The 13293-nt window shown below is 60.3% G+C and overlaps 1 protein-coding gene across 2 annotated transcripts in view; it reads right to left on the reverse strand.

The window, feature by feature from the left end:
• Positions 1–11152, reverse strand: part of CABP7 (calcium binding protein 7) — a 29318-nt gene extending 18166 nt beyond the window's left edge. For both annotated transcript variants that reach the window (XM_056821532.1, XM_056821531.1), the window contains exon 1: positions 10741–11152. In XM_056821532.1, the coding sequence (XP_056677510.1) occupies positions 10741–10849 (109 nt within the window). In that variant the 5' untranslated portion in view covers positions 10850–11152. The remainder of the gene's footprint in view (positions 1–10740) is intronic.
• Between the last annotated feature and the right edge of the window lie 2141 nt (positions 11153–13293).

Below are 13293 nucleotides of genomic sequence, written 5' to 3' on the forward strand. Positions count from 1 at the left end.
GGCAGATGAGCCCAGGAACTAGAGCCTGAATCCTACACTTGAAGTCATGGACCTCTAGGTTCAAATCTTGCCTCTGACACTGTGACCTTGGACGACTCTTTGCTGACTTGTTGACTTGACTTTGCCTTCGTGGGTCTCCATCTTCTCTGTAAAATGGGGAGAGGGTTTGGACACCATGGCTTCCGAGGCCCTTTGTAGCTCTATGTGTTCTCTTTTATGACCCATGATTCTATGGGCAGTGGCGTTGGGCTGGCCAGAGGAGAGTGACAGACAGACGTGCAGATGGACAGCAGGACAGCCAAGGTGTGGTTTAAGGAGGCTTAAATCTGGAATCAGAGGGCCCAGGCTAGAATCCCAGACCTGCCCCTTGCCATCTCCCTGGGAAACTCAGTTTACCCATCTGTAAAACAAGAGGGTAAGGTATTCTCCAAGGTCCCTTCTAGCTAGAAAATCCCATGATCCTGAGTCCTTCTCAGCCTCTTGTGTCTCAGCAAGAGTCAAGGAAGGAGGGGAATGATGCTGAGGGAGTCCCTGAGAGGCCAGAGGAGCCTGGGGCCTTGGGAAGGGTCAGCCCGGTGCTAAATGGGGCATGGGGAAGGAGAGTGGCCTGCAGTAGCTCCTGTGCGTGAGGAACCATAGAAGGAAGGAAGTGAACCTTTGCTGGTTGGCCTCTGCTTTGGGAGGGGGAGCCCATTCCTTTTGTTTGTCTAATCCCTCACCTTCTGTCTTGGAATCAAGACTGTGTATCAGTTCTAAAGCAGAAGAACAGTAAAGGCTGAGCAATGGGGATTAAGTGATTGGCCCAGGCTCACACAGCTAGGATTTGAACCCAGGACCTCCCATCTCTAGCCCTGGTTCTCAGTCCACTAAGCCACCTAGATGCCCCTTTAGTATCAATTCTAAGATAGAAGAGTGGCAAAAGCTGGTTCAGAGTCATACAGCTAAGAAGTATCTAAGGGGGACAGCTGGATGGCTCAGTGGATTGAGAGCCAGGCCTAGAGATGAGAGGTCCTGGGTTCAAATCTGGCCTCAGACACTTCCTAGGCAAGTCACTTAACCCCCATTGCCTAGCCCTTACTGCTTTTCTATCTTGGAACTAATACACAGTGTTGATTCCTGGGTGGAAGGTAAAGGCTTTAAAAAATAAAAAATGAAAAATTGGCTGAGGTTGGATTTGAATCCAGGGTCTCCTGACTCCAGGTCTGGTGTTCTGTCCACCTACCTAGCTGCCTTGGGGACCCATTCTGATTCTCCCAGCTAGCAGGCAGGTAGAGGGAAGCAGTTCACACAGAGGGTAAGGGACTTGCCCAAGGTCACACGGCAGAAGTCCAGAATCCACTGTGACTCTCATTGCAGGCTCCCCATAGTGCCCTCTCTCCCTGGCTTCTAGGAAGTGGGAACAGGCTGAGCATTGGACAACATTGTCTTAACTTTACCTCAGTTTCTTCCGTGGTAAAATGTGGAGAGAGGTTGGAAACAGAGAAGAAAAACTAAGGCCTGAGGAGGGCAAGTGATGTGACCAAGATCATTGGTCAGAGGTAGGATCCGAACCCAGGTCTTCTGACCTCAGACACTGTACTGTAGAGTACTTCCCCATCAGATCTCCCAACCATAGAAAACTGAAGCCAAAGAAGGAAGCGATTTGCCTAAAGTCACACAGGCAGCTAGCAGGGCTCCTGAGTTCAAATCCTGAGCTCTCTCCCCAATATTTGACCGCCATATTTGGAAGGAAGATGCCCGAGTCTCCCTCTCATGGGCCAGGCTCCCACTCTGTACTTCTTTGTCTGAATCCATGTATCCTCCAATAGAATGGAAGTATCCCGAGGTCAGGTTCTGGTACACTTTGCTACATGTGTGGTCACTTCCTCTCTCTTGGCCTCAGTATTCCCTATCTGCAAGAGGGGAACAAGAGTCTTATCCTTCCTAGGAGAGCGCTGGAAAGAGGGATTGGGGGAGCAGTCAATGGACAAACGTTTGATGCTAGTCACAGTCCATTGTGCTAGGGATGCCAAGCCAAAAAGGGAACCAGGCCCTGCCCTCAAAGAGCTTCCAGTCTCCTGGGAGGGAAGACCATGGACAAACTCAACCTCCCAGAGCCCTGTTTACAGATGGCCATTCATTCCCATTTTACAGATGGGAAAACTGAGTTTCAGAGAGATTAAATGACTTACTCGGGAAAGGATAAGTACAGAGAAAATTAGTTTAATGACTTTTCCCTTTTGAACTTGAGTCGTTTGGGCATAGAGGCTGGGCTTATGCAGGGTTCTCCACTTCCTAGCTGGGCCTCAGTTTCCACAACTGTCAGAGGAGGATCCTAATGGTGCCTGCCTCCCCAGGCTGTTGTGAGGATGAAATGAGATATTAGAGGAGTGCTGCGTGAAGAGTATCAGTGGTTGTTGCCATGGAGAGAATAGTGTTTGGAGGGAGGAGTCCTGGGTTCAAATCCTGGTTCTGCCACGATGTCCTGGGTGACCTTGGGTAAAGGGCTCCCTTATCTATAAAACAAGGGTCTGGAACAGGAGGATCTTTAAGGGACCATCTGCTTCTCCGGCCCATGATCCTTCCGTCCCATCTCCTTTCCTGCACCCTCTCCAAGGCTCACCCATCCTTTAAGTCTGAGCTCGGCTCCTCCGTCCCCTGGTCTTTGAAAGCCCCTCAGCATCTGTCTGTGGATCAGTTCCAGGGCAGAGGAGCGGCGAGGGCTAGGCCCTGGGGTCAAGTGACTTGTCCAGGGTCACCCAGCTAGGGAGCGGCACCTGGGACCCCCAGCTCAAGGCTTGACTCTCCATCCACTAAGGCACTGAGCCGACTCCTTTACTGGTACCAGGAGCGTCTCAGCTTAGTCTCCTCTTTGCAGGAAGCCTCCCCCAGCCTCCCGCCGGGACTAGCTCTGACCACCCAGCATTTGTCCAGAGCCCGCTCGACTGGGGGCTCCTCAAGGGTACCAGCTCTCTGGCCTTTCTCTGTATCCCCGGCACAGCAAGCCCTGCATGGGTGCTTGTCGGACTGGACCAAAGATGCTGGCCTCTGCTTTTGTTTCTGTCCCACTCTGCTGTGTGACCCTGGGCAAATCGGTCAACCACTCTGTGCTGGGCTGTTCTCATGGGCACAGAGGGGCAGGCTTTGTCCCAGGCTTGGGGGGGGCCTGCAATGCCCTCAGATGTGGGGGGCCCAAGCCTGGGGCTCCGAGGGGGGATCCCCCAGCCACCCCCAGCCATGCCCTCTGCTGACACAGCATCCCTGGGTCTCACTCAGAGGGGTTTCCCTCAAGGAGAACTTAGACTATTGAGTTCCTGTCAGCTGTCTTAGAGCTGTTTTCTCTCCCTCCCTTCTCCCCCAACCCCGTCTCTCTGTCTCTCCTCTCTGTCTGCCTGTCTCTCTCTCCTCTCTCTGTCTCTGCCTTTTTCCTCTTTCTGTCTCGGTGTCTCTGTCTCTGTCTCTGTTTATCTCTGTATCTGTATCTCCCTGTCTCTCTGTCTATCACTCCCTGTCTCTCTGTCTCCCCCTTCTCTCTTTGTCTCTATCTCTGTCTCTTTGTCTCCGTTTATCTCTCTGTCTCTCTCTTTCTGTCTCTGTTTCTCTCTCTCTGTCTCTCTCTGCCTCTCTGTCTCTGTCTCTCTTTCTCTCTCTCCCTCCCTTTCTCTCTCTCTCTCTCTCTCTGTCTCTCTCTCTGTCTCTGTCTCTCTCTGTCTCTCCCTCCCTTTCTCTCTCTCTCTCTCTCTCTGTCTCTCTCTGTCTCTCCCTCCCTTTCTCTCTCTCTCTCTCTCTGTCTCTCTCTCTGTCTCTGTCTCTCTGTCTCTCCCTCCCTTTCTCTCTCTCTCTCTCTCTCTCTCTCTCTCTCTCTCTCTCTCTCTCTGTCTCTCTCTCCCTCCCTCCCTCTCTCTCTCTCTCTGTCTCTCTCTGTCTCTCCCTCCCTTTCTCTCTCTCTCTCTCTCTCTCTCTCTCTCTCTCTCTCTCTGTCTCTCTCTCTCTCTCTGTCTCTCTCTCTCTCTCCCTCCCTCCCTCTCTCTGTCTCTCTCTGTCTCTGTCTCTCTCCCTCTCTCTTTCTCTGTCTCTCTCTGTCTCTGTCTGTCTGTCTCTCTCTCCCCCAGAGGTGACCTGGTCAGGGAGAGGATTGTCTGGACAAAGGCTGTGCCCGGGGCTGGGCCGGGTCACTTGGAGATGCTGCACATCCATCTGACCCCCAAAATCTCCAATGGGGTCCACTGCCTGGCAGATCTGAGTCTTGAGGGAATTCTGAATGGCTGCAGCCAGGCCCAGGCTCCGGCCCTACTGATACATGCTGGTCTCTCTTGTTCTCTCTCTGTCTCTGCTTCTCTTTCCCATGAATTCAAGTATGCACATATGCACACATGCACACGTGCTCACACACATGCACACACACAGTTTCATGAAAGCTCCACATACTGGAAAAGAACTCAAGAAGAGGAACAAAGAGACCCGAGTTCAAATCCCAGCCTTGTGCTGGAGTGCGTCGGGGGCTTGGGCACAGCCCCCCTCGGTCTCCTCTCTGGCTCTGCAGGGAGGCCGCCGACTCCCCCTCTTTTCCCCGAAAGCCCAGCTTCCCCAGAAGTCCCGGGGCAGAAGGCTGCCCGCTGTCTTGGCATCTGGAGAAGGGCCTGGCCCCGAGCACCGGGCTGGCAAGGCTGGCTCGCCAAAAGAGCCTCGAGGGCCCGCACGCTCTCCCGCCCTGGCCGCGGGGAACCTCTGCCTCTGTAGGACCCGATTCCTTCTCTTTCACCGAAGAGGGGTCCGGAGAGGGCAGAGCCCTGGCCGAGGTCAGCGAGCCGAGCTGAACTGGAACCCGGGGCCGCCCGGCTGAGACTCTTCCCCGGCTGCCTTTCTCTGCCTTCTTTCTCCCTGGGCTGGGCACATGGCTGGGGATGCTAGAGGGAGGCCAGAGGAGGCAGGAAGAGCAGCCTGGGACAAAGGGCTGAGCCCTCCCCTGCCCGCCCGGTGCTGACTCCTTGGCGTCCGGAGCTTTGGGTCCCCTCGCCGGCTGCCATCCCCTCCCCAGCCCAGAGACAGGCCGGTCTCGGCCAGGACCCTCCAGGAGGCCTGGGAGGGGCTGAGACCGGCTCACGGCCCCGGAGCTGTCTAGGCTGCTCCGTGCAGCTCCTGGGGTACTGGTGGAGGCCAGCAGGAGCCCCCCGTCGGCCACCCCCCAGATCCCTCTCCTGGCAGCTCCCTGTGCCTGGGGCGGAGCCCCCCTCCCCTGGGAGTCCTCTCGGGGCCAGGTGGGGGACCCAGGCCGGCCTTTCGGCCTCCTGCACTCCTTGGGTGACCTTGGAAAAGAGCCTTGCCTGTCTCCCTCCTCTGCACGATGGGAGGGGCCTGGGGATGGAGGCAGCACGGGGTGAGCGCACTGGACAAGAACGGACATCATAGGGTCTGGGTTCGAATCCAGCCAACGCTAGGCCATTCACCAGCCTCCCTTTGCTTACTGGAACCAGAGAGGGTCAGCCAAAATAGCCTCTGAGGTCTCACCGGCAGCTAGGTGGCGCCACAGTGCCTTGAGAGCTGGGCTCGGAGTCTGAAGGACTCCCCTTCCTGAGTTCAAATCCAGTCTCAGACAAGTCCTGGCTGGGTGATCCTGGGTGAGGTCCTCCCCCACCCCCAGCCTGTATGCCTCAGTTTCCTCATCTGTAAAAGGAGCCAGGGAAGCAAATGGAGAACCACTCCAGGAACCTTGCCAAGAAAACCCCAAATTGGGTCAGGAGGAAGGGGACACGATGGAAAACAACAAGGTTCTGAACAGGCCCAAAGAAATGGCTCCTCCTCCCCTCCAGCTTCTCCCTGCCTCAGAACCGAAGAGAGGAGAGTCGGCCACCTTCTCGGAGCCCCTCTCTAGACCCCCAGCCAGACCTTTGCTTTGGGCTCTGACTTCCACCGACCCAACTTCTGCCCTGTGACGCCCGCGAGGAGGGCGACCTCAGGCACCTCACGCAGCTGAACTTCGGTTTTTCGCTCTGTGACAAAGCGGCGATCCTGAGGACTCGTTGTAGCCCTTCAAGGCTCTGTCTGAGCCGCCCCAGAGGGCCGAGGCTGCTGGCCTGACCAGGAGGGAGCTTGGAGAACACACGTGGGTCATCTCAGAAAGCAGCTCGAGGCACCAGCCCTTCGTATTTGACAGAGGGGGAAACTGAGGCCTGGAGAAGAAGGGAAGCCCGCGGCCCCTCGTGCAGCCGGCTCTCCAGCACGGCCACCGGTCCTTCCAGCCTCCTCCCTGGCCATCCCCTTCTTAATGGCGGAGGCTGAGTTCTCTTCCTTTTCTGGGAAGGAAGATTTTGCTTCCTTTGTGGCGCCTGGAGACCCGGTGGGGCAGCAGCTCACCCCGAGAGGCTAGAGGAGATCTCAGAGTGCACTCCCTCCCTCCCTCCCCTTGCTTGGCCACCAGAAAAGGCGGCTGAGGTCCGGCACCCATCCAGGACCTCATTCTGAGTCCGAGTCAGCCCTCTCTGCCCCCCCATGTCACGCAGGAAGTCTCTGGAGAGGAGAGTCTTGGGCTCCAACGTGGGGAGCAGGGGCTGAGGGCAGAAAGTGGCTCTCCCCACCCTTCCTGGGGTGGGAGAAGTCCTAGCGTCCCCAGGACAGCACCCCTGTGCCAAGACAGGGTTCTTGGGGTAGGGAATGGCAGCAGAGGGCTGAGCGGTGTATGGAGAACGACATCTCGGTGTCCCAGGCTCTGCGGTTCCAGGTCTTCTCCCTCGTGGAGGATCGGCAAAAGGAACCCAGAAGCCTGGACGCCCCTGGGCCATTTTGGAGGTTCCACCTTCCTCCTGTGGGTTCCAGAAGGCCCCCACTGCTCTACCTGGCCTGGCGCTGCCCTTCACATGCCCCAGACACCTCCTGAGTTGAGGAGAGGGAAAGGGGGGCGGGAGACAAACAGAGCCAATGACTAATACAGCTTTGGTCTGTCGCCAGCCTGGCCACAGAGGGACAGAACCCCTCTCTGCAGCCGCTGAGCCTGGGGAAAGGGGGTGCAGGTTCCCTTTGCCTTCCCAGAATCTCTAGCCGCGAGGCTCTGTGGGGACCCGTCCCCATCTGCAGAGTCCCCTACATCCAGCCCATCCCTGCCTCTCAGCTTCCTACGCCCCAAGCCAAGTCACCTGCCTTTGGGAGAGGAGAAGGGGAAAACAAGGGAGAAAGGAGCCCCCCCCCATCCTGGCAAGAAGCAGGCAAAAGCCAGAGGAGGCCGGCCAGGCCAGGCTGGGGGGGGCTGCATTTGATGTCACTTGGTGGGGAAACTGAGGCTTTGGGATCATTTGGGCCAGCTTCGGGAGCAAAGTAGAAGAGTACAGAGGAGAGAGAGGATGGGGAGGGGACCCTGCTTGGGGTGGGCTACTGGGTCCTGAAGCAAGGGCAGATGGGAAGGGTCCTTTTTGCTGCCAGTTGCAGAAATATTGGCAGAAGTAGGGACTGCCAGGCTGGCAAAAACAGAGAAGATGGGGGGCTGGTAATAGAATGTGGAAAGGAGAGAGGATGTGAGGGGAGGGGAGGAGAGAAGATGGGGAAGAAGGGAAAGGAGAGGAGGGGAGGGCAAGGGAGAGGAGAGAGACAGAGAAGGATGGGGCATGGACAGTCTCAGTCAAGGAGAGGGAAGAGGACAGGAAGGAAAGTCCCCTTTTGTTTTCTCCTAGGGAGCCCTAGACCTTTAACCTTTCTCCCTCTTCCATCTAATCTCTCCTGTCCTTGCCCCATCACTATCTCCTCCATGCCCCCCATCCCCATCCATTCCCCTGCCTTCCCCACCACTTCCCTCTCACCCTGGCAGAGTGCTGCCTGTGTGTGTGTGTGTGTGTGTGTGTGTGTGTGTGTGTGTGTGTGTACATCCCATTCCCTCCCTCTCTCTCCCTCTCTCTCTGTCTCTCTCTCTCTTTCTGTCTCTTTCTCCCCCCCTCTCCCTCTCTCTCTCTCTGTCTCTCTGTGTCTGTCTCTCTCTGCCTCTCTCTCTGTCTCTCTGTCTCTGTCTCTCTCTCTGTCTCTCTCTGTCTCTCTCTGTCTCTCTGTCTCTCTCTCCCTCTCTCTCTCTCCCTTTCTCTCTCTTCCTCTCTCTCTCTCATACCAGGCCAGGAGCTGAGAAGGGCTTTAGGTCCTGTTAGGGGTTTAGAAGGGCTTCATTCAGCCTTTGGTACAAGGGAGGAATCAAGAAAGAGCCTGAAATGGGCAAAGACAAGGGATTGTCCTGGTGGAGGTTGGAGGCCCAGGAAAGAGACAGACAGAGAGAGAGAGAGAGAGAGAGAGAGAGAGAGAGAGAGAGAGACAGAGAGAGAGAGAGAGAGAGACAGAGAGAGAGAGAGAGAGAGACAGAGACAGAGACAGAGAGACAGAGAGACAGAGAGACAGAGAGAGACAGAGAGAGACAGAGACATAGACAGAGAGAGGGAGAGACAGAGATAGAGACAGAGACAGAGAGAAAGAGACAGACAGACAGACAGAGAGAGAGGCAGAGAGACAGAGAAAGATAGAGAGAAAAAGAAAGGAGGGGAGGGAGGGGAGGGAAGGAAGGGAGGGAAGAGAGAGACCGACAGACAGACAGAGAGAGACAGAGAGCACACTGCCTTTGGAGTCAGAGGTCCTGGGTCCAAATCCTTTCTCTCTGCAAACCTTCAATTGCCAGGTATCTCTGTACACCACTTAACTGCTGGCCCCCCAAAATAATCTGGCCTCTCAAGGCATTGTGGCAAGTGAAGGGGTGAAGGTGTCCCACCGGTAGGGAGAGCCACGAAGGGGACCCTCTGACTGGCTCCCACTAGCCTTACTACAGATCCAGAGCAGTTCTAGCACCCTGAGCCTCCCCCCAGAGGCAAAGCCAGAAGGCCTATTTGTCCAGACTCCTACTTTTCCCAGCTTCCCCTGCCCCCAAAGAGCCTGGATGGAGTTCTCCTCATCACCAGCACCCCCAATCTCCCAGCTGTTCAGAACATACGCAGATCCTAGCCCGGCCAGCTGCAGCTTGCACCCCCTCTGCAGCAAAGAGCTCCCCTCTCCTCTGTCGCCCTCTGATGACATGGGACACACAGCTATGGGTCATCCCCCCCACCTGGTCAGTCACTGCATTCTTCTCGTGATCTCAAAGCACCTGACCTCCCCACTCTAAGGGCCCAGTGTTCGTCTTTGCCATTTCCCAGTTGGGAGAGGTCAGGGGACTTGTCTGCTCCTGGTAGCCAGGGAGGGCAAAGTCTGCACCGAGCCCTGCTCCTCTCCAGCCCCGGCGCTGTCCAGGGTAGTTTTCCTTGGCTTCTGCCAGGACTCAGGTTTAGGATGCCTTAAGGGGGAGCTGCCCGAGCCTCTCCCGTGGTCTCTTCTGCCTCCCCTGGCCTCTGGCAGCACAAGGACCGTCTCGTCTCCCCTGCAGCTTGGCACAGCCTCCCTGCCCACCCTGCCAGCTTCCTCCACCTGTCCCCTAGCGATCCCCAAGGCAGAGCAGGAGGGAAAGGACATTGCAGAGGGGTTCTGGGGCAGGGAGCCCGCTCCTGCTCCTCAGCCTCTGCCCATTCCCCAGAGCAACAGCTAGTTCGTAGAGAGGCCAGGGCGCCTGCCGGGGGGAGTGGGCCAGGCCTTGCCTTAGCACTGCAGCACTTTGGGGGCACCCTATTTAGGCCACAGTCCCCAGCACCCTGGTTCCCTCTCCCCCTGCTTAGGGAAGGGGGGGGCTTCCTTGTCCTGAGAAGCCCAGGGTGGCCAGGGTGGCCTGCGGACTGGAGGAGCTAAAGTTGGGCTCAGCAGCTACCTGGTGCCCCCACTTGAAGGATGAACCCAGAGGAGACAGGCTGGCGTCCCAGAGGACCTCGGTGTCTGGGGGCTGGCGCTTTGGGCAGCCCGGGGATGCAGAGGCGTCAAGGGGGTGGGGGGAGGGGGCGCGGGTACGGATTCGGGGCTGCACGGGGAGCCCGGGAGGATGGAGAGGAATGGGGGCCCGGCCATGGGGAGAGAGGGGTCATCGGACACTTAGCTTCTGCCACCCCCACCCCCACCCCATCCACTTGTTGTGTCGCTCCGGGGAGCGGCTCTGCCTTCCCCGGGAGGGGGCCGACCCAGCGGGCCGAGGGGAGGGGGCCTTCTGCAGGAGTGGGCATGGGGGGGATCACCGCGGCCATCTCTGTCCCCCTGTCCCCTCCTCTCCCAGCCCAAACAGATTGGATTTTTAAAGCGACACGTCTGGAATGTCAATTCCAGTCCAGAACCAGCTAGCCCCAGCCAGGAGCGCAGAGGGGGACTGGGGAAGGGGTTCTGGGCCGGGGGCTCTCCCCCTCCCCGGGGCCCCGCCCCCTGCCCGAGCCGCAGCCGCCCCAGCCCATTTCCGCACTGTCACCGTGGGAACGCTGACCCCACGACCCTGTCCCCTCCTGGGGGAGGGGGAGGGGGAGCAAGTTTGCAGAGCTGGTGCCCGCAGCATCTGCTAGTTCTGTCCCCTGCTCCGGGTGCTCACCCAGCCGCGTCCCCTCCCCCTGCCACCTCGGATCGCTGAGACCCTAGCCTGAGGCGTGTGTGTGGGCGGGCGGGGGGGGGCGAGGAGGGCTTTCCTGGCACCCCTTCCCCGCCAGGAGCCTGGCCCGCGCCTCCTCCCCCGGAGCCCCCCACCTGTTCTTAGGGGCCCGCTGCCACCTGTCTCCAGGCACCTGCAGACCCTCCCCCCCCGCGAGCTGGTCGCCGAGTGCTCGCCCGGGGCGGGGGCAGGTCCGGCTGGCGCGCGGCGGCAAACAGGTAGGGAGGGCTGCCCGGCGGGGCCGCACTCACCCTCTAGCTCGTCCTCGGGGATGTCCACGGGCCGCTGCTCGGACAGGAGGTTGGGCACGGTGTAGATGCCCCGGTACATCAACGCCGCGGTCACCGGGTGGAACGGCATCGTGGGCACTGCCGCGCCGAGCGCAAACTTTAATCCCGAATCGCATGGACTGCGCGGGCCGGGCCGCCCCCGGGGGGCAGCGGCGGGGGCAGCGGCGGGGCACGACCACGGCCACGGCCACGGGCGGCGGCCGCTCGCGCTCACTAGGAGCCTTCCGGGAGGCTGTCCGAACCCGGAGTGGCGGCGGCAGCAGCAGTGGCGGCAGCAGCAGCAGCCCGCCCGCCCGCGCACCTAGCCGGCTGCCCAGGGACAGGGACGGCCGCGGCCGCGCCTCCGGCTCCGGCTCCTCGGGCTCTGGGCTCTGGGCTCTGGGCTCCGCTCCCACCCCTCCCTCCCTCCCCTCCCCCCGCTCTCGGGGGCTGGGGGAGGGGGGAGGGGGAAGAGGACCGGGAGGGAGGGAGGCAGGCACGGGGGGAGGGAGGCACGGGGGGGGGGGGGAGGGGAGGGACGGCCGCGGCCCGCGGTGGCGGCTGGCTACTGCCCGCTGGAGCCCCGCGCCCCTGGGCGCCGGGCCATGCCTGCCCCCGCCTGCCTCCGCCTCCGCCCCCGCCCCCGCCTCCGCCTCCTGCGCGCCTCCGGCCGCCCGCCTGGCCGCCCGGGCACTCAGCCCCCTCCCGAGGGCTGCCAGCGGCTGCTCAGAGGCTCCCGCTGCCCCCAGCCGGGGCTGCCCGGGGGCCCCGCCCCGAGGGCCGCATGGCGCCCTCCGGGGGCAGCCGGCCCTGGGCCGCAGCTGCCGCCCCCTCCCGGCCCAAGTTTCCCCGGCCCACTCTGCGCCCTCCGGGACGGTGCGCTGCGGCGCGGCGCGGCGCGGCGCGGTACGGCGTGGTGCGGTGCGCTGCGGAGCGCTGTGCTGCGCCCGGCTGCCCTGCTGGCAGGCTCGCGAGCCGGCTCCCTGTGGCCCAGCGCCGGCGCTCCCTTGCTCTCGGGGCCGTCCTCCCTCCCAGTATCTCTGATTTCTCCCGTGTGTGCGCGCGTGTGCGCGTGTGTGTGTGCGCGCGTATGTGTGTGTATGTGTGTGTGCCGGCGCTCTCCCCTCTCCCCTCTGGGCGCTCTCCCCCGACTCCTCCACGCTCTCTCACGTACAATCCCCGCGCCCCCTCCCCCCCCCATGCCCGGCCCCTGGCTCTCCCGGCGAGGGACCGAAAAGAACCTGGAAAAGTACCCTGGAAAGGGGCGTCCCCAGGCCCCCTTCCCCCCCTGCCAGGCGCAAAGAGCTGAGGACCCTCTGCCGCGGGGGCATCTCCATGCCCAGCTAGTCCTGCCCGGAGAAGACTGACAGCGCCACTCCCCAGGGCCCTCTAAGCGCCTTCCACCTGAGGGCCACCCCCCTGGGAAGGGAAACAGGCAAGGAATGGAGGGGCAGGCTGGGATGCCGACTCCGGCACAGGGGCCTCGCTTTTTGCCCTTGCTGAGAGTCGAAACGCTTTTCTTTGCCCTTTGGCTCAACGTTTGGTCTCTGGGGCCTCGTGGGGAGGAAGTCAGCCTTTTGGGAGCCCGGCGAGGGGGCCACGAACCCAAGGAGCCCCCGCTCATCTGGTGTCCCACTCCCTTTGGTTGGTGCTGGGATGGAGACTGTGCTGGGGGCTCGGGTCTCGGGGCCTGCCGCGGCTCCCCTCGTCTGCCCCACTCCGACTCTGCTAGTCCTCCCTGAGAGTTATGTGAGGAAGGCCCCGCAGCTATCCCCCCTCGCCCTGCCGTGCCCCTTCTTGATTCTTCCTGGGTGCCGGGTGCCCCCCCGCCCCGCCCCCAGCTAGAGGAGGAAACAAGAACGGGAAGCAAGTAGAAGAGAGCCCGCGCCTTCCCCGGCCACAACTGCAAAGAGACCCGCAGAGGGGGAGGGGGAGCCCGCCATTCCCGCCCTTCTCCACAGAATCTGCGACGGAAGCACCCCACAGGCAGGGAGACACGGGCTGGCAGAGGTGGCTCCCCCAGTTCCCCTGCTCCTCCTTGGGGAAACTCCTCCTGCACCCCAGCGGCCAGAGCCAAGCTCGCTTTCCTAAGGAGGAAAGATGGGAGGGGGGGGGGCGATGCGTAAGAAGGCAGCAGCCTCGGAAGTTAAGGCGGAGGTGAGCACACGTCGCCAGAGCTCCTAGCATGTGCCAGGCGCTGTGTCAGACAAACATTATCTCGTTTGAGCCTCCTAACGTGCCCAGACAAGGAGAGTGTCTGAGACTGGTTGGAACTCGAGCTTCGTCCATCCCAGCCAGGCTCAGCTCTCTTAACTGGTGTTCCAGAAAACCGAGGAGGTTGGGCGGGGTGGCCTTCAGGGCCCCTGGGCGCTCTCCTCTAAATGCCCGAGGATGGATTTGAACTCCGGGCTTCCTAGCTCTACTTCGGCACTCAAGCCCTCGATCCTGAGCTAGGAGAGAGCCAAGTGCGGATTCCGATCCTGACTTGCAGCCTCGTCCCCTTTCCATCACGCTTTGCGCTTTACGTGCATGTCT

The sequence above is a fragment of the Monodelphis domestica genome, chromosome 3 (assembly GCF_027887165.1).
Source record: "Monodelphis domestica isolate mMonDom1 chromosome 3, mMonDom1.pri, whole genome shotgun sequence".
NCBI classification, from domain to species: Eukaryota; Metazoa; Chordata; class Mammalia; order Didelphimorphia; family Didelphidae; genus Monodelphis; species Monodelphis domestica.